This window comes from Ipomoea nil, unplaced genomic scaffold, assembly GCF_001879475.1.
Source record: "Ipomoea nil cultivar Tokyo-kokei standard unplaced genomic scaffold, Asagao_1.1 scaffold1407, whole genome shotgun sequence".
NCBI classification, from domain to species: domain Eukaryota; kingdom Viridiplantae; phylum Streptophyta; class Magnoliopsida; order Solanales; family Convolvulaceae; genus Ipomoea; species Ipomoea nil.
In genome coordinates, this window is record NW_017617835.1 from 236,865 (window position 1) to 262,511 (window position 25,647).

Here is a 25,647-nt window from a genome sequence, read left to right on the forward strand (position 1 = left end):
ATTTATCATTAGGCTAACATTATCCTCAACTAGTCTCTCATTTTCAAAAGTGGATCATATCTCCACATGCATCAACAAATTTACAATTTTTTTTTTTTGATTTTTTATTTACAAGTTACAACCTCTGAAATATTCTTTTACTTTCAAAAATAGACTTACTTACATATCACATTATAATAAAATAACAAAATAATAATAATAATAATAATAATAATAATAAATGTAAAAAAAAAAAAAAAAAAAAAAGTATAAAAAGGATGTTGCATGCTGCCATATATGTGACAACATTATATTTTTTATACTCTGCAAGCTTGCAATATACATAAGTAACAATAATTTTTTTTTAACTGTTTATATAGTCATATCATCATTTTGCAAACTCCATCCTTTTTAGGGATGGGATTAGCCTTGTGGGCTAACAAAATGGCTACTTAGGTTAAGATGACGAATAAACTCATTTTAAAATGAAGTGATAGGCTTGTAAGGGTTATATGGACTTACACATCTTATCGAAAACATAAAAAATTATGATTAAGGTTGTTCAATTAATTGAAATAGTTTTATTTAACCACTAACTGAATTAATTTATTAATTTTTTTAAACGCTCATTATTATTTACAAGATAATATATGTTCTACTATACTTTCTCAATCTTTAATTTTGAGGTTCTATTCTGCGACTACCCATTTAAAATAGTAATAGATGTGTCATTACATTACAGGTAGTTTGTAACTGAATTAATTTAGTTAATTTGGTCAGTTGTAATTGAATTACATCGATTCAGCTAATGGTTTTACGTTTTAAAAATTTTAGTTAACAGTTATTTCAGTTAAAATGTGAAATTCACTGAATTAACTTAATTAGTAATAAATAAATATATAAGGATATATTTTACAAAATATATATACAAGAGAATAAAATAAAATTGATGTTAATTTAGTCGGTTAACTAAATTTATTGAAATATAATTTAGTTTAGTTAATTCGGTGAATGGTATTTTAGTTCAGTGACCAATTTCACAAAAATGAAAATTTGATTTCAATTAATTTTGAGTGAATACTCTTATTTACGATGAGAGATCGAATTTTTGTTAACTTTTTAAACCATTTTAAGACCCATACAAATAATTGTGACTTATTGCAATTTTGATTACATTGTTTTAATAAGTTCTATATATAAGAGCAATTTTGATTACATTGTTTTTGTTTTAATAAGCTTTCATTCGCTTCAATTCCTTTTACAGTGATATTTTGCTCCTATTGTCTTCTGCTCAGAAATCATATTCACCCCGATTATCGAATAGCATTTACTCTCTTTTTATTGAATTGCATGGAGGTTTGAATTCATACCTTTTAAACAAGTTGAATCTTTTTCTAATACCAAATTATATATTGTGTTCTATTTCAACTAAAATGTAAAATTGATAGTGATTGGGCATTTATGTTTTATATATATTATTCTCAACACTGAAAGGTAATCAATCAAAATGAATTACATTAGATGAAATTTGTCCTACTATGATGGATGCCAATCTTAACTTGAAAACGATGAGTTGGTATGATAAAATTGAAAAATTTTAAGGTTTGGATCGAAATATTTTAATCTGATAAAAAATCAACTTGATAAACTAGAAATTGATAAATCTGATAGCCCGAACAGATTAGCCCAAAATTTAGTCAGTTAGTCCGAAATCGAACAAGCTGGCCTAATTGACATCATCCCTAGCTAAGAATATACCTAGTGTTACTATGCTAAATAAGGTCTTAGTGTAGTAGAACACAATCATTATTGCGTGGACAGTGATCCACACTATCGTGGTGTGGACCACGGTCTAAAAACACATAAATTATATTGTTCTAACTCATATAATACATTATTCTAACACATAAAGTACATTATTTAATTCTAACTTATAAAATATATTATCTTACCCCAGAAATTTCATTATCCTAACACATAAAGCACATTATACATTTCTCTAACTCATAAAATACATTATTTTAACACATAAAGTACATTATTATAACTCATAAAATACATTATCTTACCCCAGAAATTTCATTAGTCTAGCACATATAAAGTACATTATTCTAATACATAAAGTACATTATTCAATTCTAACTTATAAAATACATTATCTTACCCCATAAATTTCATTATTCCATAAAGCACATTATACATTATTTTAACACATAAAGTACATTATTGTAACTCATAAATATATTATCTTATCCAAAATTTTCATTAGTCAAACACATATAAAGTACAAATTACTCTAACATATAAAACACATTATTCTAACTCTTTGAATATATTATCTTACTCCAAAATATTCATTATTTTAACACACGTACAGAACAAAGAATTATTTTACGATCAAAATGACATCCTTTTTTACCATGGTCCACCCAACAATATGCCAGTAGATCAGGACAAAGTCTACAACTTGGGCTTCCATTTGGGCCAATATGAAAACTCTAAAATCGTAGCCACTATATGGGCATCAGATCAGTATAATGCATTAGGCTTGTGAGGCCTGGGCCCAATAGCTTTTAACCCAATAGTTATGCTGTGCAACCGAATGTACCATGCGCATGGTGCATACGATGCAAAACGACGTCGTTTTGACTAAAAACGCGCATTCCACTTTAAAAAAAAAAAAAATCAGGTTTGATTCTCGGCAATAGCATTATTGTGGATATATAGTTATGAATTTCTGGATATATAGTTATAAATTTGTGGATATATAGTTATGAATTTATGGGTATTTAGTTCATTCATTGTGGATATTTAGTTCATTCATTGTAGATATTCACTTCATTCATTCACTGTGGATATATAATTATGAATTTCTGGATATATAATTATGAATTTATGGATATTTAGTTCATTCATTGTGGATATATTTAGTTCATTCATTGTGGATTTTTACTTCATTCATTCATTCATTGTGGATTTTTACTTCATTCATTCATTCATTGTGGATTTTTACTTCATTCATTCACTGTGGATATATAGTTATGAATTTGTAGATATATAGTTATGAATTTCTGAATATATAAAAATGCTATTGTCGGGAATCGAACATGATTTTTTCTTAAAGTGGGACGCGCGTTTTTTTAACCAAAACGGCGCCGTTTTGCAACCGTATGCACCTTGCAAGGTGCATTCAGTTGCACAGCATAATTTGCGCTTTTAACCCTAACATATAAATTATATTGTGTAGATTAGTATATAACATGTGCTATATATATAACATGTGCTATATATATATATATATAGGATCTGAATGCTTTGTTTTTTTTTTTTTTTTTTCTTTTTTCTGGATTTGAACTTGGGTAATTGTTGGCACTATACTCACACTCAGGAATGCTTTGTTTTTTTTTTTCTTTTTTCTGGATTTGAACTTGGGTAATTGTTGACACTATACTCACACTCAGCCACTCAGGCTTTCAACCACTGAGGTATGCCCCAAGGCACATGTACTAAATATGTGTGTGCGTGTGTATATATAATAATACTTGAATTGCATAAGATTTTAATGTGTAAACTCAACATGGAAGCAGTAGGAGCAGTGGTCGGAAATCGAGGAGAAGGAATTCGGATTCGAACGAGTCGGCTTCTGATGCCACCGGTTCCAAATCCGACAATCCCGAAGGAGTTCCCTGCCGTAGCTGGTGATTTGGAGCAGCTTCAGAAGATGATTGATGATGGACGTACAAGCTGTTGATATAAGTGGTTTATCTGAAAGGTTATTGGTCAAGCACCTGAGAAAACTGTTTCTTTCCTTGAAGCTTAAGCAGAATGGTGATCTTGTTTTCCTACTGCCATCAAAAGCGTGTCCTACACTTGAACGTGTGAGATCAATAATTCACTCCCACACGCACCTTCAAAATTAAGAATGGCAATTCCAATCCGCCTCGTGGATATCCACCCGAATCCATTCCGTTTGGATGATGATGGATGGTGGATCTGAGGTGGGTCTTAAAAAAGTAAAGTTGTGGTGGATCAGGTTGGATTCGGGTTCTATGTAAAAAAATCCGCCTAAAACTCCACCCGACCCACTATATATATATATATATAGAAGAGCGCTCATATGCGGCGGGGTCTTACCGTGCGGCGGTGCGGCGAAATTCCAGAATTCACCAACAGTGTTAACAATATGCACCAACAGTGTAATAAAAACACACCACAATGAAATGTAATAAAACATCACAAAATACACAACAGACTCAAAAAAATACACCATATAACTCACCAGTCACCACACCCAATGGTGTATTTCCGAACAGTGTATGGTGTTTTTACTCACACCTAATGGTGTGTGTTTGGTGATGCAGGGCTCTGTTTACTCTGTTTTGTGTGGTGTATTTTCCTAACGTTGATGGTGCATATTTGTTGAACTATTGGTGTTGCCACACCGTAAGAAATCGCCGCACCGTAAGACACTGCCGCACCTGAACTCGCATATATATATATATATATATATATATATATATATATATATATATATATATATATATATATATATATATAGTAAAATAAATACTAGTATGTAGTTATTTATAAATGTTTATATAACTTTGTGTATCTTTTTACTATTTTTATGTCTAAACTATTAAGTTTATTTTTAAAAATTAATAATTTAGTTATTATATTTAAATATTTTTATTATTTTATGTTTTAGTATCACTAATGAATGTTATTATTTTATTATGTGTAAGTAATTTAAATATTATTTTTTGAAAAAATAATAAGATGATAAGTGGTGGATACTCATAGTGGGCACCCGCATCCGATGGGGTGGGGTTGGATTTTGAAAAAGTCCACCCGATACGGATTAAAGGTGGGAGTGAGTGAAGGAAATATAAGGTGGGTCGGGTGATGAATGTAGCCCTCCCCGACCCACACCCGATTTATTGTCATCCCTATTCAAAACCAACATCTTGATAATTCTGCATTGCAAAGTAATAAGCAATCAAAGTCATCAGATGCTGATAGCCATAAATCCCATAATGCAAACTTGAGTTTGCCAAATGAAGAGGCTGACACTTATAATGCTAATTTAATTAAGTTTACCTAATGAAGAAACCTCAACTCCAAGAAAGAGGATGATTATTGGACTTGCGATGCCATCTGTTGAATTACTTGATGCCGCTGCCATGGTGGCCGGCGGTGAGCGTGGTATGCGAAAAAGAAGCTGTAAATAACTTTTTATTATTTTTTAATATAAAATGACAATTTTGCTCCTTTAAATAAAAAATTTAAAAAAGTTTAAAATTTTTCGGTCATATTTGGCCGGCAATTTGACCAGCGTGACCAAAATTGATAAGAATTGCATAGTTAAGTGCAATAGTCAGTGGACCAAAATTGAAATTTACTCTAAACAAATTCAACATCCAATTACATATGCATGCATGAAAATTTCCTGGGTCACTCGGCGCAACCTCTCAAAGTGAGGGAGGCTCCTTGTGTGCAGTAAGCAAAGTTCTAGCCTCTTGTGGTTCATGTTCAGTTGAGTTATCATGATTTACATCCTCCCAAATGTTCTATCAGGCCGTCATTTACATCCTCCTAAATGCTCTATCAGGCCGAGATGTGGGGGCCCTTAGGGGGTTAGGGTTCAACCTTTTAGAAGAATGCATGAACATTTTCTATATAATCTTGCATTGATATATTTTAAAATACTTATTTAAAAATAAACATTGAGTATTATCCGATTTGCAACCATTCGCATAAAAGTAGTTACTAAACAATGCAATATCTTGAACTTTTTATATTAATAATCTTTAATTTAACTAGTATATATATATCTACTATACTAATAAGAGCCCAAGAGAGTTAGGCCTATAATGGGTAGAAATCTACTATACTAATAAGAGCCCAAGAGAGTTAGGCCTATAATGGGTAGAAAAAATGGCGGTCACAGATTTTAATCAAATGAATGGCTCAGATTGATTAAAAGATTGATAAGATTTAAATTTTACACTAAAATTTCCTAAAATACCCACACACCGTTACTAATTCCGTTAAAATTTTAAGAATTGCCGTTAGTTCACCGTTAACTTACTCATTGATTTCATCTACTATACTAATAAGAGCCCAAGAGAGTTAGGCCTATAATGGGTAGAAAAAATGGCGGTAACAGATTTTAATCAAATGAATGGCTCAGATTGATTAAAAGATTGATAAGATTTAAATTTTTACACTAAAATTTCTTAAAATACCCACACACCGTTACTAATTCCGTTAAAATTTTAAGAATTGCCGTTAGTTCACCGTTAACTTACTCATTGATTTCAATAAAAAAAAAAAAAAAAAAAAAGGTCTTAGGTTCGAACCTCATCCCACTCAAATTAAAGTTGGCATAATTAGTACTCTATTTTACTCTTATTAAATTATATAAATAATAATTTAGTAGCTACAACAAAAAATTATAGATATGCATTTCTTTAATTTAGAATTATGTGTCCACCATACCTTTATTCAAAAAAAAATTATTCATTATCAATAAATTAAATAAGAGAAATAATTGTATTAGTTATATTGTCTTTATTTTTCTACAATATAAAAATTCTTTATATTCAAATTTATTAATTGATTATATTCGCTACATTGTCCTTACAATGTCTTAATTCAGTGAAAAAAAATTATTCATTATCAATAAATTAATTAAGAGAAATATTTTCATTAGTTATATTGTCTTTATTTTTCTCAAATGTAAAAATTTTTACATTCAAATTCATCAATTGATTATATTCACTACATTGTCTATTATCTTTTTTTTGCACTATTTTTCTAATTAAATATCAAAGTTATAATACAAAATAATGCTATATATTTATTTACCAAGTATTTTATTAATACCATGAAAAAATTAAAAAAATATATAATTAATAAAGCCAACCATATTAACTACTTGAGAGATTTTGTGACAAAAAGAGTATTCAAATCACACAACAAATTGAAGTGAGAACTACCTTGCAATGTCCTTGTTTGACAATCAGCAGTTAGCGCGCGGATTATATTAGCGGATTTGACCAACGAATTTATTTAATTATTAACATTAGGTAGAAAAAATGACCGCCAAATTATTAAATCAAATGAATGGTTCAAATTGTTCAGGTTTTAATTTTTTTTAAAATTTTTCTAATTTATCCTTAATTATATGATTATCCATTTAACTTTTTCGTTAAATACCGTTAATTCACCGTTAGTCTAATTATAATATTAACGTCTAATATAGAATTTGATGGCACTACAAGAAAAATGCACCGACATTTGGTCCTGTTTGCTGAACCATTGAGTCACCGTGATTTACAACTTCCTACAATGCTCTGTTCGGTCAGAGTGTGGGGGGCCCTTGGGGTAGGGGACTCAACCTTTGGGAGAAGAATTACCTATTTAAATACGCAAATTCAACCTTCAATTATCTATGCATGAACAATTTCAATATAATCTTGCCTTAATATACTTTAAAGTACTTATTTAAAAAAAAAAACATTGGGCATTATCCCAATCGCGCAATGCGCGTAAAAAACTAGTATATATATATATATATATATATATATATATATATATATATATATATATTAGTGAGCCGACCAAAACAATTTGCAGACGACATTCAAAGATAGTGATCCTTATCAAGTCCACGCATGCATTTATATATCTCAATTATGTATTTTGTAAACGTAGCTAGGTTACTTATGTATAGTTGTAACATAATCAAATTGTTTGTTTTTATACGATTTATTAAGGGCAAAAAGGAGCATCTCATTTGGTTGGTGAAAAAAGGGCAAATCAAATTATTGTACAATTGTACCATTATAGAAATACATACAAAATATATTAATACCATAATGACCTAAATCATTCCAATAATGCAAAAGCATAATTAAAATATTGAGTCTTGTTCTAAATAATCAAAAGAAGATTAAATAAACGGAAAAAAAAAAAACTTAACTTAAATTTGTTTTTTAAAAATTTGCCAAAAAATGATTTTCAAGGTTCCTGATTTATAATCTTTAATGCTCAATTTTGAATGTTATGTATTTAGTTAGGCTAATTATTTGATAAAAGTTTATGTTAAATTTTATATTGTATTCTTTTAACATATTCATAATATATGTTTAACAATTATGTCAACTCTGATTAGGATGATGTTCAAACCTAAGACCTTTCTTATAGAAATTAATAAGTTAAAGAATAATAAATAGTTAACGGAATATTTCATTACTAAAGTTTATACTAACGGAATACATGATTATTTAAGGGAAGAAAAATAATATAATAGATGGTAAATAAAAAAAAAATTAAAATCAAAATAATATGAACCATTCATTTCAACAAAAATTTACGCCAACATCTTTTTGTTTCCGTTAAGGTATAATTTTATTCGCTCTTATTAAATTTGTATGTATTGTATTTGTATTTGTATGTATAGATGTAGATCTTTTCTCTCAAAAATGTGAAAAATAAAATACTTAAAAAAATATGAGAATTCATTTTCGTCAAATTTGAGGAATTCATTTCCCATTGAAATCAATTCCCCCTCAATTAAACAAGATAAAATTTATTTTTCTTCCCGTAGGGAAATGTTACAGAAACAATCCAAAGTTTGATTTTCAAAGGTTTTAAAAGAAATTTAAAAAATTATTATTGCCAATAATAATAACTTAACGAAATTAAACTGATGATTTTAAAACTAAGAAACCTAACTTAAAAGAACGATATAACCAAGCAATGTAAATTAAGACTCATTGTGAATTCAGGAAAATTAAATGGAAGGAATAAACTCTTGGACAAAAAAATTACTAAAGTTGCTTATTGAATCTATCTCCTACTCTAAAATTACTGTAATCAATTAATTACTAATAATTTGAGTGGGGTATGGTATGATCATTTTTAACCCTAATTCCGATTAAGGCAATTAAAACATTGCCTAGATTAGTAATAATGATTCTTTTTCAAGATCACATCTACCCTAATCTAAACCCATCCTCTAATATAAAATAGCAATAAGCAGCAGTAAATGAAGATAGGAAAAATTTTTCCGCTCACTTAAAACACAGTCGTTTAGTTAATGTATAACATTCAATTCAATGGTTTACCAATATATTAAGAAAGTAAAAATTTGCTCAGTTTACGATTTTTAAAGAATATATAAACGATTGAATCGGATCTTAACGTTGATTGACGACTGTTCAAATTTCCATATACAACCTTTGGTTATCCAAGTGTTGTATATTTATTACGTTCATTGGAATCATTAGGACTCTTTGGTATCCACAATTGCTTTAATTACCTATTCTATAAATACCTCCTCTAATGATAAACAAAGCTAGCAGTACAATTCATCTGAAGTACAAAGACTACAGCCGCTCTACGAATTGTTTACAAATACAGTAACTTCAAAGCTCAATCATCATGGCCTCTCTATGCACTCTAGACCGTGCAATATCTCCGCACATATGCACATATGAAATACCAGCGACAGCGAAGAGACAGCGAGGCAATCAAATGTAAAGAATGCAAGAGTTAATGGTGAACATTGTTGTTCTGTTTTTTTTTTTTAATTATTTTTTAATATTTGTCTTAATTTGTGAAATATATTCCTTTTTATACTGTTGACCTAATAATTTTTAATAGTGTTCCATTAATATTTTGTATTCTACTTCTATGTTGTAAAAAACTTTTATTTGAAATTATTTTATTAATAGTCTCTCAAGTATTTTATATTCTACTTTTATGTTGTTTTGTTAATTGATCATTTTTTTTCCAGGTTTTTGAATGTTCACAACTTTTGAGAAGTTGAACAGAAATATGGATTATTTCATTTTTTTAAAATAAAATTTCATTGTGTTATTATTAGTATTATTGATTATGTAATATTATGTAATTGTAGTGTGGTATAGGGTTTAGTTTCTTAGTATTATAATATACTTAATTGTCTTATGTAGGTATATTCAATTCCATATTCTTCTCTTATTTATATTGTGTTTTTCACTTGGTTATGTAAATATGTTAGACTAACTATTATCAATGAATAATATCGTAGGCAAATTGTACATTGCCAGTAGTGTACATACCTGTGATTTAATACTCCTTTGAGCCCAAATTGCTACCCTCCATGTCCCTGTATATGACATTCAGACATTGTATCTTCTAATGGAACAACCAGTGCCTGTTACAGCTTCATTTGCTTATTTCAAGAAAAAGTGCTATACTGTGTGTGCTGAGCTGAGTGGTTTAAAGATTTGGTTGAAGATTGTAACGTCATCATTTGCTTTTACATCCATTGAGGGATATGTGATAGAATCTGCAGATGTGATTGCTTTGGATGATATTGTTGTTTTCAGTTTAAGCAAATTTAGTGGTGGAAAAATAATAAATGAATCTTCTCAAAGAAATGACTTCATGGCGTTGAAAGTTAGTTTGTTGCATTTGTATAAGTCTGTCCGCATGACAAATATTATAAATATTACTCGGAGTGTGATCTTTATTTAAACTACATTGTAAAAAGCCCTGATCCTCTTTGCTGCTGTTAAGGAATCATATTTCATAGCAATCACATTTGAAGATTTGTTTAAAAGATATTTGTCATTCAATTGTGGTGGTTCTAGAAAGCAATCAGAGGATTCGTTGGATTAGTCTACAAAATTACCTCAATGATGAGGAGCCAATTGGTGATAAGTTCTCACATATAGCAGATGTATCTCCATTGAGGTTCATCCACAGTTGTCCGGCATTTTTAGCAGGAATAAAAATTTGGATCACATATTTAGAGATCTGTGTATTACAAATTATATAGCATCTGTTCACATAGCATGAATTAATATTTGTATAGTGATTGTAGCATGCACTTATTAGATTTATTTTTGTTATTAATGCAACTGCACTATTTTTGTTATTAATGCACACTATTCACATAGCTTTCTATAACTCTTAGGTTATCTACATTGTATTAAAACAACTTACAAACAATTAAATGTATAAAAACAATGAATTAAATCTGAATGACCATCAAGCTTAAAATGTCAATGAAACCATTAACAATAATACAATAACTCTTTGTAAGATATATGGACTTATTGTCTCGGAATGTTAATACATGGTCTTATTGTAGGATATCTGTCTCTTTTAAAATAGTAAAACAGAATAGCCATGAAGAGATATAGTTAGAACCATTAAGAAAAGAACCTAAGATCAAATGAGAACAAGAATCATTTAAATGCTACTCAGGGAATATATATAATAACACTTTGTATTTTTACAATAAAGATTATTTCACTTTGGTTTTGCCAAGCATTTTTAAAAACATTAATTAAAAGCTATGCAATAAAAAATCATTATGGATAGACACACACAGGATGTATATATGTATAAAATAGATATATTAAGATTGAAATTTTTCTTAAGATATCCGTGGGTGTACTAAATATTGTACTTTTTCAAAATACATATTTGGTGTTTTGGTCCATGTATTGTCATTTTTTGTTTAATTTAGTCTTTATACCTTAATGATCAATTATTTAATCCCTGTACTTTAGTACAGGGACCTAGCAGGTACTTTGTTCAAAGTACACATGTTATTGCTCTTTGTTCCAACTCAATATCCTCATCCTACAATCTTACCAGTAAAAAAATGATTTCAGCATTAAAGTGTGAATAACTGAATATTACTAAAAGATTTTTAAACATTTCCATTATATACAATCAATGTAAACATTTCAGAGACGAAACAAATGCAATACGAACAACAGGTGAAATGGAATTGTAGATCTACAACAGTTTTTTTCAAAAAAGGAGTAAAACATATCTTAATTAAAATTATACTCATCTTGCAATGAAGGTGAAACGAGTTATACTTCAACTACAAATGTTGTTTACCATGAAGTCTTTAATAATCTGTAATTAAGTCTTTACATGCCTTACTTTTCATTGCATTTTTGGTTTCATTGATTCCTAACTAATAAATTTTTATTTTTATTTTTGAATACTACTGACTCTAATACAATGCAGTATCTGTTCAATAACTTCTTCTTTTAGTATCAAATATTCTTTTATCTTTACATGTAAACTTTCATAAATATTCTTATGTTAATGTTAAAATTACTTAACTTATCACTGTATAAGTCTTATCCGTGCATCGCACGGGTATAACACTAGTTAAATTTAAAACATCTAAAAGCATTGAATAATGCAAGGTATACATAAATATATAATTAAATCTTAGGGAAAAATGCAACTCTAGACCTTCAATTGTTCCTTACTAGCGATTTTAGTCTCTAACTTTTTACCATTACAATATACACCCTAAATCTTCAAAAAGTTACATTTTTAACCCTTAGAGCAACAAAATTATTAAACTCTATTAAAATTTTATTTAGTACATTGATATTTTAAAATTTTATTATCTTTATTTTTATGACATTGTCAGTTTTGGTATTATTTCATTTGCAAAATAGAGACAACCTTCGTCCTTAGTACATGGATATTTTAAAATTTTATTATCTTTGTTCTTTATAACATTGTCAGTTTTGGTATTACATTCAATTCGTTATCATCTTCTTTTACTTATCAACCATCTTCTATATTTTATACTCGCATTTACTTGTATAAACATAACTTATTTTCTTAAACTTAAAGTTAGACATTATTCATGTTATCACAATTAAAACTTGAACTCTACACCAAGTTTTAGATTTTGATTGAACTCAAAAGATTATTAGTTCGAATATTTTTAGTTATGCTATATTGTAATACAAGGTTGGTCCGGATATCGGATATTAGAATTTCACATTTATTAAACTTCAAAGTAATATATACATATACATTTCATTCAAATAAATATATACAAAAATATTTTAAATATTAACTCAAAAATATTAATATTATCTAAACTAAATTTTAGGTGGTTCAAATATAATTTTAGTTATGTTTACGGATATAAATTTAGTTCGGATATCAAATATAAAAATCTTACATGTATTAGACTTATTTAGAAGTAAAAATTATATTTATTTCATTTAAACCAAACATATCCAAAAATATTTTAATATAAAATCTAAGAATCACTCAAAATTACATTGATATAATGTTAATAAACAAGTTTTATAAACAAAAAAAAAAAAAACAGAAAACACTTTCTCTGTGTAAACAAGCCTTTTTAACACTTTTTTATGAAGGATTTAAGTGAATATAACCCCCCACCCCCCACCCTCCTCCTCTTTTTTTTTTTTTTTTTTTTTTTGAAAGGTAATCAACTTAAATTTCACGTAACAATGGTAATATTACCTAAGAAGTAAGAAACAAAAAACAAAAAGATTGCTTAAAACTTATGTTTCATGCCACTAACATTATATTGTCTCATAGTATATATATAGTGAGTACTATCGACTTTATTACAAGAATAATTCACAAAGATATTGTAATTAAAAAATAACTTAAAATTTGTCTAAGATGAAATTATAATCTTATTAAAAGTGCTTTGAAAAAAAAAAAATACAAAACTCAAAAGTAAAAGATTCCTTAATTGAAAGTTACGTTTTCGAGCACTATTTGTTTTCTCACGAGATTATTTTCCGTAATTTGATGAATCACAAGAAGATTGTGAAAGAAAGTAACTTAAACATGAGTAGACAAATAACTTAAGTGGATCAGAATACCTTTATAAACCTTTTGGCTAAGATCAAGTGTAATATCTATTCTTATCAGTTTAATATATGATACGTGGGTAATGGTCCACATGATATTAACACACTTATGGCGATCAAATACAGAGTACAAACTACAAAGTCAAATATAAATTATTTTATAGTGGAATAATAATTAATACTTCTCCTCAAAATATAGCCGCTATTAACCGTTGGTAAAAGTCGATTTTTTTTTTTTTTTTGCTTTAGGACTCTTATCCTACGAATCTACGCTACTGACTACTGATTGAGAAAATATAACTAGGAGAAGAAAATATAACTATTAATTTATGGATGCTTGATTTCTCTTGTTTGTGTACATCTCTCCAGCTCATTAGCCCAGACTTGCCTCAGCTCGGCGATCTAATCTTCTGTTTTTTCAACTATCCGGTGAGTCTCCGATGGAATCTTCTTTCCTTCGGTAAGTTCTCGCCGGAATATTCCTGTATTCTGCGCACACCTGTAAGGTGTGTATTTCCGTTCATTGATTCTGCAATTATCGTCGAAATGAAGTACGAAATTGTATTTCCGTAGCTAATTTATTTAATTCTATTTTGTTCCTATTGTATTTGAATTTATCAAAAATGAAAGTGAAGAAAAAATTCTTTATGTGAACGATTCTTTCTTTATTTTTTCTTTTTCAGTTGGTGTAATTCAGAGTTATGTATTTGTCTGTTTAAAATTCATAATTCCTTTTGTATTTAATACTGTTATGCTTGTGAAAATATTGCTGTTAATTTTCTGTGGCCGAAATTCCATATTATTTTTATGTTTATGTTCAATTGTTCATTATAGGAATGGTAAGTTGTAAATTATGTCAAAATGCTGCAGTTTATTGGTAAACTTTTGTTTTTGTTTTTGTTTTTTTTTTTTCCTTCAAGTTATTCTGTAAACTCTAATCTCTAAACTTCAAAACTTTTCTAACCGATTAGACATTTGATTTCCTTCCTCCCAACCAAACACCCCATTAGTAAAGTATATGCTTCTTGTGTGTTGTCCACTTCCTGAGGTCCCATATAATTTTCCAACAGAAAAAACATTGTGCACTAGCTTTTTTGTTTCTCAAAATGTCCTTTCTCTTTACAATTAATTGCAACTCTTAATTATTTTATTAGAACATAAGATGATAAGATTAAGGGCAAATTGGGATTTTAAACAAAAAGTAAATTCATCTATAATAGTCTCCTAAATCTGTTTTTTTTTTTTTTTTTTTTTTTTTTTTTTTTTTTTTTGGTGGTGTCTACTGTCTTACATAGCCTTTTATGTGGCAGACTGAGAAATTCACTTCAATAGTTTTGGATAGTTGGTTCTGGAATGAGCATTGAGAGATGCAGAGGGTGAAGAAAAAGTTGGGGAAGTATGAACTTGGCAAAACCATTGGTGAAGGGACTTTTGCCAAAGTTAAGTTTGCACAGAACTCAGAGACTGGTGAAGGTGTTGCAATCAAAGTCATGGCAAAGAGCACCATTCTTAAGCACAAAATGGTTGAACAGGTATTTACAATCACTGCCAACCATGAAGTTCTTGACTTTATAGTTGGTGTAACATTGCAGCTTTCAATTCCTTCCTGAAAAGCCTTGAGTGCTAATCTTAAGTCTGGTTCAAAATTCCTTACTCATGCCTTCCAACTTAGATGGAAAGTACAATATATCACTCTTTTAGTCTTTTTTAAATTAAAATGTTACTTGAACTGCTGTTTGTATGATCATGCAAGAGTTACCTAAACCCTCATGGGCAGCTCAACTGGTCATAGAGGTGAAACTTTGGAAGAATGACCAAGGATCGAGTCTCACCAGCGGCAGTGTGGGAGCTACCTCTCAAAGTGAGGGAAGTGAGGGGGTTCCTTGTGCGCAGTGAGCAAAGGTCTAGCCTCTGTGGTTCATGTTCAGTTGAGTTACCATGATTTACATCCTCCCAAATGCTCTGTCGGGTCGGAGTGTGGGGGGCCCTTAGGGCTGGGGTTTAACCTTTTGGAAGAATGCAAGAGTTACCTAAGAAAAAACCTCAAGTACCCTTGTTTTATGTTGAACACTTTAACTTACCCCTGGGGGGAGGGGATGTGTTCTGTGTTCACATTAAGAATGGAGATCCTGAGTATTCAACATGGTTTATAGAACTGGGGAGCGACGATCTATATCCAATTCTATTAGAAGTGTTATTTATTTGTCTTATGCTCTCAGGAAACAGAAGAGCTTTGACAGTTACTATAATTTGTGATTCTGAAAGAAACAAAATATCTATGGTGGAATGTGATGGGGCTTACATTTGTTTGAATATAAAATAAGTTATTTGTCTAATTATTAGATTTTTCTCTGCTAATTTTCTTGAGGTGATTTCCAGATCAAACAAGAGATATCTATAATGAAGCTTGTCAGGCATCCTTGCATTGTTCGCCTCCATGAGGTAAAGCAAGGGTTTCTTAGTTACCACTATTAATATCACTTTCTTTAACCTTATGTTATTTTGTTCACTGTTTCAGTATGCACATGTTCACTTTTATCTGTTTTATGGTGTAGGTTTTATCTAGCCAGACAAAATTATATATTGTTTTGGAATTTGTCACTGGAGGAGAACTATTTGATGAAATTGTAAGGATATTCCAGCACTTTCCCTTTGCTGAACTTCTTAGGATAATATAATGAATGCTGAAACTTTGAGTCTTTGACTATATCTTTATGGCTAATGCATCTTTCATCATTTTTTCAATGGAGTGACAGGTTCATCGAGGCAGGCTTCCTGAGGATAAGGCAAGACTGTACTTCCAACAACTTCTAGATGCAGTTGCGCATTGCCATAGTAAGGGTGTTTATCACCGTGATCTGAAGGTGTGAGGCAATTATTGATATCATGTCTATTTTGAAAACCTTGGCTATTATAAGTTTTTAAGCATAATTGATTTCTTTTTGTTTGACTAATAGCCAGAAAATCTGCTTCTTGATTCCTATGGCAACTTGAAAGTCTCTGATTTTGGACTGAGTGCATTGCCCAAGCAAGTAAGAAAAATGAATTCTCCCCTCCTTTTTTTCCCTCACTTGAGACAGCTTCAGAAGTAAATAACATTTACTCGTCTTTAGGGAGTTGACCTACTTCATACCACATGTGGAACTCCAAACTATGTTGCGCCTGAGGTATTTTTCTTTCATTTTAACTTTCATCATACAAAACCAATAAAAGACCATCTCAAAAGTTTCTGAAAATTGGTTGGCCAGTTGGCCCATTCACTAGTTAGGATTCCAAACCATGCTGTTCCTGAGGTGCTCAAGGTCAAGGTTATAGGTGGAGAAAATTTCAATATACTGCTAGGACAGCATTTATTAGTAGATTTAGGCTTTAGTCAGTCATGACTCATTAAGTAACACTGATGTGTGTGTGTGTATACATAAGTGTCTGGCATGACATTTCCTTGACTATAAGTTGAAACTCCACTTTTGTTGTGTGTGTGGATACATAAGTGGTTGGCATGACATTTCCATGCAGCCCACTTGGCTTAATTAATCAATAATCAGTACTGTTATAATCTTAAATTGGGCTAGGGTCACTCAACTGGACTATAATGCACATGGGTCAAACCACACTATTGAATCCAACCAATTAGCTAGTCTAATCCATGGCCTTATAAAGCCATATTTTCTCTTATTTTATCAAATGTGGGACTCTTAAGAAGTACAAAGTGGAAACTCCACTTTTGGTACTACTATTTGCATAGTTTAAGGTACATTTGATTTTGAACTAATTACAGTTTCTGGTTCCTTGACTGTAAGTGGAAACTCCACTTTTGGTTCCCATGGACAGGAGTGTCCCTCATTTATTGAAAACAAGCCATAATGGTCCTTTCATTAGCCTGTTTTAGGCCATTTTCTCCAATGTGCAGTAATTGGAAGATCATTCCCATCCACAGGGACCAAGGTTGAATTTCACGAGGTAACTGAGGGACCAAAAGTGGAATTCCAGTTCTTGTAACCAGTTTAGTTTTTGAAGAAACTTGAAAAAAGATCCTTTAGTTGTCTTTCATTTTAATTCATACTTAGTACCACACTATATACCCAGCTTTGGTCAAGGTTCTTGACCTGCTTCTGATAACTTGAATGAAATCAAACTTTTGTGCTTTTCATGGTGTATCATGAATGTTGATAGTTATCAGTTTTCTCTGCGGCATCAAAATCCTTAAGAGTTGTGTTACACAGATTTCATGTGTCCAAATTATTAGACATGGAAAAGTTTGACTTGTGTTGAATAATGAAAAGATTCATTGTATTGTCTGTCTAGAGCTGTCCAGATATCAACTAAGCTATAACCTAATGGGTCCACTCAAATAGGCCTAGGGTTTCAACACTCCCCTCAAGCTAGAGAGTATAAATCATATGCTTCAAGCTTGTTACAAATATACCCAACTCTAGGAGCTCTAAGAGATTTTGTCAAGATATTAGCTAATTGATCTGCAGAATTGACAAAGCTGGTTTTGATGCACCCTGACACAATTTTCTCCCTAATGAAGTGGCAATCAACCTCGATGTGTTTAGTTTTCTCATGATAAACTGGATTTGAGGCGATGTGTAGAGTTGCTTGGTTGTCACATATCAGTGTCATTTGAGCAACATTGCCACATTGCAACTCTTGTAATAAGTGATTTAGCTACATAAGCTCACATGTGGCAAGAGCCATGACCCGGTGTTCAGTTTCAGCACTGGACCTGGCAACAACATCATGCTTCTTACTTTTTCAAGATATAAGATTACCACCGATGAGTACATAATAACTCGAAGTAGAGTGCCTGTCAAATGGACAACTAGCCCAATCTGCATCAAAATACCCAACAACCTAAGCATGTCCTCTACCTTCATATAGTAAACCTTGTCTTGGTGTTCTCTTGATATACCTTAGAACCCGAACAACAGCATCCCAATGAGTATCACAAGGATTTTTAAGACACTGACTCGACACACTAATTGTAAAAGAGATATCTGGTCGTGTGATTGTGAGATAATTCAATTTTCCAATTAATCTCCTATATTGTTCTCGGTCAGGCAATGGCTCCCCCTTTCCTGGTAGGAGTTTAACATTTGGATCCACTGGTCTACAATCTAACATGCCAGTTTCTTCTAAAACATCCAAGGCATACTTTCTTTGAGAAATGACAATACTACTACTAGACTAGGCCACTCCAATTCCGAGAAAATATTTCAGCTTGCCCAAATCCTTGGTTTGGAATTGCCTGAAGAGATACTCTTTTAACTGAGATATACCCTCTTGATCACTCCCTGTAATAACCATGTTATCCACATATACTACGAGGTATATGCATTTCCCATTAGAATGATGATAGAAAATAGAATGATCAACTTCACTTCTAGCCATACCAAACTCACACATCACAAAGCTAGATCTCTCAAACCAAGCCTGTGGAGACTGCTTCAAACCATATAAGGAACGATGAAGTTTACATACCAGATCAGACTCCCCCTAAGCAACAAACCCAAATGGTTGCTCCATATAAACCTCCTCATGAAGATCGCCATGTAGAAAAGCTTCTTAATATCCAACTGGTGTAAGTCCCAATGATTTATGGCTGCCAAAGATAAAAGCAATCACACTGATGCAATTTTAGTTACAGGAGAAAAAGTATCAAGTGTAATCCAAACCAAAAGTTTGAGTGTAGCTTTTTGCCACTAGTCGCCCTTTAAGGCGATTAATCTTGGTTTACAAAATTGAGTTTGTATTTCAGCACAAATTTTGAAAATTTTGAAATAATTCAGAACGATCTTTCATAAGGAAAATCAAAGTGTACCTTGAATAATCATCAATAAAAGTTACAAAATAACGAAAATCTAAAGTAGAGTTGACACGACATGGACCTCATATATCTGAATAAACTAAATCAAAGAGGGATATAACCCGATTATTGACTCTTCTTGAAAAAGACTTGCGTGATTGCTTTTCAAGATGACACGACTCACACTCAAACGACTCAATAGAAAAACCTGGGACCATCCGTCGAAGTTTGGAAAGACTAGGATGGTTGGCCCAAACGACTATGAATAAACAAAGGAGAATCTGTAGAAGCACAAGCAGCAAGATCACCACCATGCAAGTAATAGAGGCCTTGTGACTCAAGCCCAATGCCAATCACCTTCCCCGTACTGCGATCCTGTACAACAACCTAATCAGCACAAAAGATTATGGAACAATTGGATTATGGAACAATTGAGGGTACATATAATTTTACTCACAGGAACATATAAAACAAGCTTTTAAGGAAAAGATGACAAAGGAGTGTTTGATGACCATTAGCACCATGGGTAAAGTCTTAGACTTAGGTACATTATTCATAAAAGATAGATTACCAGAAATATGTATGATTTGAGGCACTGAGTCCAGTATCCAAGAATTTGGAATATTGGTGTGAGAGAGACAAAGCAAAGAAGAGGTACTAGCATTTGGAGAAGGTGTGAAAGAGGTACTCTTCATATTCCATAGGAGTCATCTCAATTGGAGTAGAAACCGAACCATGAATCTGGATCTGAGATCCAGTAGCCTGTACCACGTTAACAGAGCGTGGAGGTCTACCATGTAACTTGAAGCAACGATCTTTGGTATGGCCTTCCTTGTGGCAGTAGTCACAACGAGGACGTTTGTCACGACGAGTGCCACCAACACCGGATAGTCCAGAAGGTCCTCTATCTGTAGCCCGAGATGCTAGTACTGATTAACCTCCAATAGGTTCAATTGAACGAGCAGAGGCAACTCGAAGCAGTCTGGCAGCAGTTTCAGTCAAGGTAGGCACAGTAGGACTAGCTAGAATATGATCTCGAATATGAACCAAATCAGGAGGAAGCGTAGCCAAGGTTAACACCATAAAAAACTTATCACATTGCTTCACATGATCTTCTGCTGTCTTCTCATACGGCATCAGGTTATTATACTCCTGTCGTAAAGCTTTGATTCGGCCCAAGAATTCTGGTATACCCATGTCAGCAGTCCCACGAAAGTTAAGCATATTTGATATAAGAGAATAAAGCCTTTTGACATCATTTGCGTAAAGAGAATTGGCTTTATTCCAGATGTCATAACATGTCTCATAAGCCTGGAAGATATTGCGGAGTTTTGGATCAATTGACTGCCACAACATATTGCATAATAATGCATCGACCTTCTCCCATTCTACTCTCTTTCCTTCTTGAATGTTCTCAACTCTTGTGTCTAGATGATCAGACATTCTTTGGTCTTCGAACCAAAGTTTCACAGATGCAGTCCACGATGCATAATTTTCACTCCCAATTAATTTGTCTATGGTAATAGTGGGAAAAGAGGTAAAAGATGATGCCATAGTGATAACCAACAAAAGTCCAACAAAAAAAAAAAAAAAAAAAAAAACAACAACAACACTGACTGGTCGACGGCGGCGGTTGCCGGCGGCGACGGAAAAAACTGAAAACACAGTCAGGTGCGTATCCTCGAGAAGAATCAAATGGTAGCAACGGCGTCTTGATCGGAGATCGGAGGAGGGAGATCTGGCCGGAAAACAATGGCGGATCTCGGCGACAGCGGTGGCGCGTGCAGCGGAAGACGGCGACCGGATTTCAGCCTCAGGCTCGCGACGAATTTCCGGTTAGGCTTATGGCCTTGGTTTTGGAGAAAAACCACTAGGCAAGCGTCGGAACGGGAAAAAAAGTCGCGGCAGTGAGCAGCTCTCCGGTGGCTGTGGCGGCGGAAAAGAAAAAAATAAAAATTTATTTTAGATTTTAGGCTATAATACCATGTTGAATAATGAAAAGATTCATTGTTGTAGTGTTATAACTATTTATACCGGAATAAGCTATAACCTAATGGGCCACCCTAACAGGTTTAGGGTTTCAACAATTGGAAACTAGTAAAGTAATTGAAGTATGTGAATTTCAAAGACATATATCATTGTCTATATTGATTTTTCTATCAAGTTTGAATTCTTGAGACTAAATGTAACAGATTGAGTACATATGCAACTATGCAAGTCATTTTACGTGAATACCAGTCTGATAGACCATGTTCATCTAATGCCTTGTATCTCTTCTCCTTCATACTTACCATGTGGTTGAGATTAAAGAATCCTCACATTCCCATCTAAAGCATTTTAATTACCATATATGATTTATGATTTATTTTGGTTTCTCACATCCCCATCTAATGGCTTCAGGTGTTAGGTCACCGTGGCTATGACGGAGCTGCTGCTGATGTTTGGTCATGTGGAGTCATCCTATATGTTTTAATGGCTGGATATCTACCCTTTAACGAGCCAGACCTTCCAACATTGTATCAAAAGGTCAATTTTTTTTTTCCTGCTAAAAAATGTGTGTAAAAGTAGATTAATGCATATGAACTTCTGGAATTTTATTTCTTGCATGCTCGATAATTCATAGAGCATCCACATTTGTGGATTATTTGGAGTTATTTCAGAATTAATTCTCCCCACCCAAGATAATAGCTAATGTGGGGAAGAGTTATTTGAGAAATAATTCTCCTGCAAGTGAAGGGAGAATTCAGAAATGGTGGGACCCACCACAAAAAGTGAAATAATGCACCACTGGTGACAGCCACGCGTGGCTGTCACCATAGCGCACAGCAGGGGTCATAATTTTTTTTTTTTTTTTTAATTTAATTTTCCTTTTTGTTTTTCCTTTTTTTTTTCTCTCCCCTCCCATCTTCTCTTTCCTAATCACTCTTACATTATCCCCCAATTCTCCCCAACTAATGTGGATGCTCTTATAGACATTCAGAAAACATCCTCATTACTTGTTCTGTCACCACAGATAAACGCAGCAGAGTTTGTCTGTCCATTTTGGTTTTCTCCTGGCGCAATATCATTGATACAGAAAATACTTGACCCCAACCCTGAGACTGTAAGTGTACATGCAATCTTGTTTTTTATTAGAAGCTGTTTAAATTAAAGGAATAAACTCCTCCTTAGTACTGTGACCTTTCAATCTCACATAACTAAAGGATGCTAAAACAAGGACTCTGGTAAATATCCTAAGATTAAATAACTACATGAAAGTTTCCGTTGTTGTGAATCAGGTATTATTCTTGTATGCTATCGAAATTGAATAATTTTGCCATGTTGCTCTTGTACCTTGTATGGTTTTATCTTCAGTTTCGATTTATTCTATTGTGATTGAAGTCTGTTTATGCAGCGCATTAAGATTGAAGGGATAAAAAATGATCCATGGTTCCAGAAAAATTATACTCCTATCCAAGGTAGAAAAGATGAAAAAGTGAGTTTGGATGACGTCTGTGCTGTTTTTGATGACATTGAGGTCAGATTTCTTCTTTGTCATTATACATGAAAATATTTTCAGTATAAAGGCATAAGGAAATGCTATATATTTATATCTATAAACAAATTGTGTATGATTTTATTTCTTTTGCTCTTTTTTATTGGCTAAAATGATTGGTCTTTTATGAAAGTAGAGATAAAGATCTTATTCTTTTTTCTTTTTCAAATACAATATTCAGTTTCACTTTTAAAAAAAAATGCTCTTGTTCATTGAATTATGCAGGATGAATTTGTAGCTGAAAAGCCTGAAAGCACCAACAATGGCCCTTTCGTTATGAATGCTTTTGAAATGATTACTTTGTCTCAAGGGTTGAACCTCTCACCGTTGTTTGATAGGCGCCAGGTACAGTCACAAAACTATGGTAGTCTTTATATGAAGGTGTTCTGATATGGTAGTCTTTATATGAAGGTGTTCTGATTAGTAGTTGTTATAAACTAAGATTGGGCTATGATGCACATGGGCCAAACCATACTAAAAGATTGAATCCAACCTGTTAGCTAGTCTAACTCATGACCTTATAAACCCATATATTCTCTTATTTTATCAATGTGAGACTCTTAACAGTAGTTGTTGGACTCTTCAGAAACTATAACTTAGTTGCCTCTTAAAAATGATTGGGTTGAAGTATTGCACTATTGCTTCAAGCCGATTGAACCTCAATGCTATCACTTTGGTGCAAAGGCCAGTGTAACTCAAATGGTTCATGATGTTCCATAAAACATGTGTATTAGAATTGTAACTTTAAATTCCATTTGTGTGCTTTATGTTTTTACCCCCTTCAAGAATGACGGAAACTTATCATTGTATCGGAATGCAGCTCATTTACTCTTATGTCTTTTGCAGGATTATGTCAAGCGACAAACCCGTTTTGTATCACGCCAACCTGCCAATGTCATCATATCTACAATTGAAGCAGCTGCAGAATCAATGGGACTAAAGGTCCATACGCGTAACTACAAGGTACACTTACTAAAATTCTATTTGCATTCAGATAATTATCGTTAACCACCACATGCTTGAAATGTGAGCTGCCCCTCTATGATTTTCCAACTTAAACGGTAAAAATAAGGGGGGGCGGAAGGAAATTTGATATCAAGCCAATTAAATTGATAGTATGCTGCCAAGACCTTGTGGTCTAATGGCACCCGGGTTGGACTCCCATATGGAAGGTTGTGAGTTTGAGCCTCAGTTGAGGCATTATTGACTCTTTGTAGGTTGTGAGTTTGAGCCTCAGTTGAGGCATTATTGACTCTTTGTGCTTCAGTAGGTTGATAGTATGTTTTTGTCAAAGGATCTACACAAATACATAATAAATGTATGGGTGTTGTTTCTTCCAAAATTTTATTTCTTAAATACCAATGTAATTTGCTTCAATATTAATACTTTCACAGACTAGAATTGAAGGTGTATCTGAAAACAAGGCGGTCAATTTCGCCGTTGTTTTGGAGGTATTTCTGAAGTTCAATATGCGCATAGTACTTTTATCCATCTTTGGTACCATGTGCTTCTTATTAACGATTCTTCTTTACCCTCTAAAGGTTTTCCAAGTTGCCCCATCTCTTTACATGGTGGATGTCCGAAAGGCAGCTGGAGATACTCTTGAATATCACAGGGTCAGCTTACTGCTTCATTTTTATTCTTCAATCATCCCTTGTGTATTAACTGTACATTTATACTAATGGAAAGATGTGTCAACTTGAACACTCTTATAAACTACTAAAATTGGGCTAGGGTCACTCAACTAGGCTATAATGCACATATGCTAAAAGATTGAATCCAACCAATTAGCTAGTCTAACCCATGACCTTATAAACCCATATGTTCTAGCTTAAAATAAAAAAAACAAACTGCTTGCATGAATTTTACATATTTAATGAGTTGCTTAAAGCTGAGAACTGCCTCACGGTGCAATCTTGAATTTTCCTTTTGCAGTTCTACAAGAACTTGTGTGAAAAAATTGAGAACGTTATTTGGAAATCAAAGGAATAAGGGATGACAGATACTGCTGCGCTTAGACCAATGACTTGCTGATCTGATTCAAGGGTGTGAAGCAAATCGGTTAACCTAGCAATGCAGCCAAAGCCAGCCATTCCTCAGTTCAAGGTTTGCAGAACGAAATCTGGTTATTAGCCTGTCATATATTGCTGTGCTTGTATAGTGTGCGGAATTTGATCTTTCTGCAGCTATATGGTTGGCTTAAACCAGCCACCACTCTGCCGCTCAGCATCTTAATCTTAATGTTGAATCGGTCTTTATACAAACGTGAGAGATTGCATAGGGAGATTCTTCCTTGTGACTGCGTTCCGCTGATAGAATGCCATTTCTGTATATTACTGACAAATAAAATGAAATTGATGAATGATCAGAAACCTACATATTTCATATACTGTCTATATTAGGAAAATACTACTTTTTTTTTTTTTTTTTTGAAACTGGAAAATACTACTTGTGCTCTCGTGTTTTACTCCCTATATGTTTACTCACTCAATTTTTTTATGTTGACATTTTATTTGGGACGTACAGGATGAAGGTAATTTATCATGCTTGAATTGGATTACTTAGACTTTAAATACTTGATTGAATGCTTCAAACTTGAATACTAACTTGAAATTTGAACCTTTGAACGCTTCAGACTTGAATAC

At 32.4% G+C, this 25,647-nt stretch overlaps 1 protein-coding gene and 1 long non-coding RNA gene across 5 annotated transcripts; one reads left to right on the top strand and one right to left on the bottom strand.

Moving 5' to 3' along the window:
• Positions 1-17,274, bottom strand: LOC109186886. The gene is made up of 4 exons (XR_002055179.1): positions 17,207-17,274; positions 10,278-10,288; positions 10,194-10,195; positions 1-13 (listed from the first exon to the last, which is right to left on the bottom strand). It is a non-coding gene; the product is annotated as an uncharacterized LOC109186886 (long non-coding RNA).
• Positions 13,908-25,389, top strand: LOC109186884 (CBL-interacting serine/threonine-protein kinase 24-like). Of its 4 annotated transcripts, none has more exons than XM_019337067.1 (15): positions 13,908-14,164; positions 14,969-15,190; positions 16,038-16,100; positions 16,214-16,285; positions 16,415-16,522; positions 16,616-16,690; positions 16,772-16,825; positions 21,868-21,993; positions 22,481-22,570; positions 22,862-22,984; positions 23,228-23,347; positions 23,849-23,965; positions 24,397-24,453; positions 24,544-24,618; positions 24,938-25,389. In XM_019337067.1, the coding sequence occupies exons 2-15, from the start codon at positions 15,026-15,028 to the stop codon at positions 24,992-24,994; spliced, it is 1,302 nt and encodes a 433-aa protein (XP_019192612.1). In that variant the 5' UTR covers positions 13,908-14,164; positions 14,969-15,025; the 3' UTR covers positions 24,995-25,389. The 4 variants fall into 4 exon arrangements, with proteins under 4 accessions (XP_019192612.1, XP_019192613.1, XP_019192610.1 ...); XM_019337068.1 differs by having other exon boundaries at positions 13,908-14,142; XM_019337065.1 differs by having other exon boundaries at positions 13,909-14,145; positions 14,967-15,190.
• The last annotated feature ends 258 nt before the right edge of the window (positions 25,390-25,647 follow it).

What these genes read in the sequence shown, in the direction of transcription:
- LOC109186884 (XM_019337067.1), top strand. Translation starts at nt 15,026, where the DNA reads ATGCAGAGGGTGAAGAAAAAGTTGGGGAAGTATGAACTTGGCAAAACC. An exon ending in TTTATCACCGTGATCTGAAG is followed by an intron (nt 16,523 to 16,615) that starts GTGTGAGGCAAT and finishes TTTGACTAATAG; the next exon opens with CCAGAAAATCTGCTTCTTGA. An exon ending in ATTTCGCCGTTGTTTTGGAG is followed by an intron (nt 24,454 to 24,543) that starts GTATTTCTGAAG and finishes TACCCTCTAAAG; the next exon opens with GTTTTCCAAGTTGCCCCATC.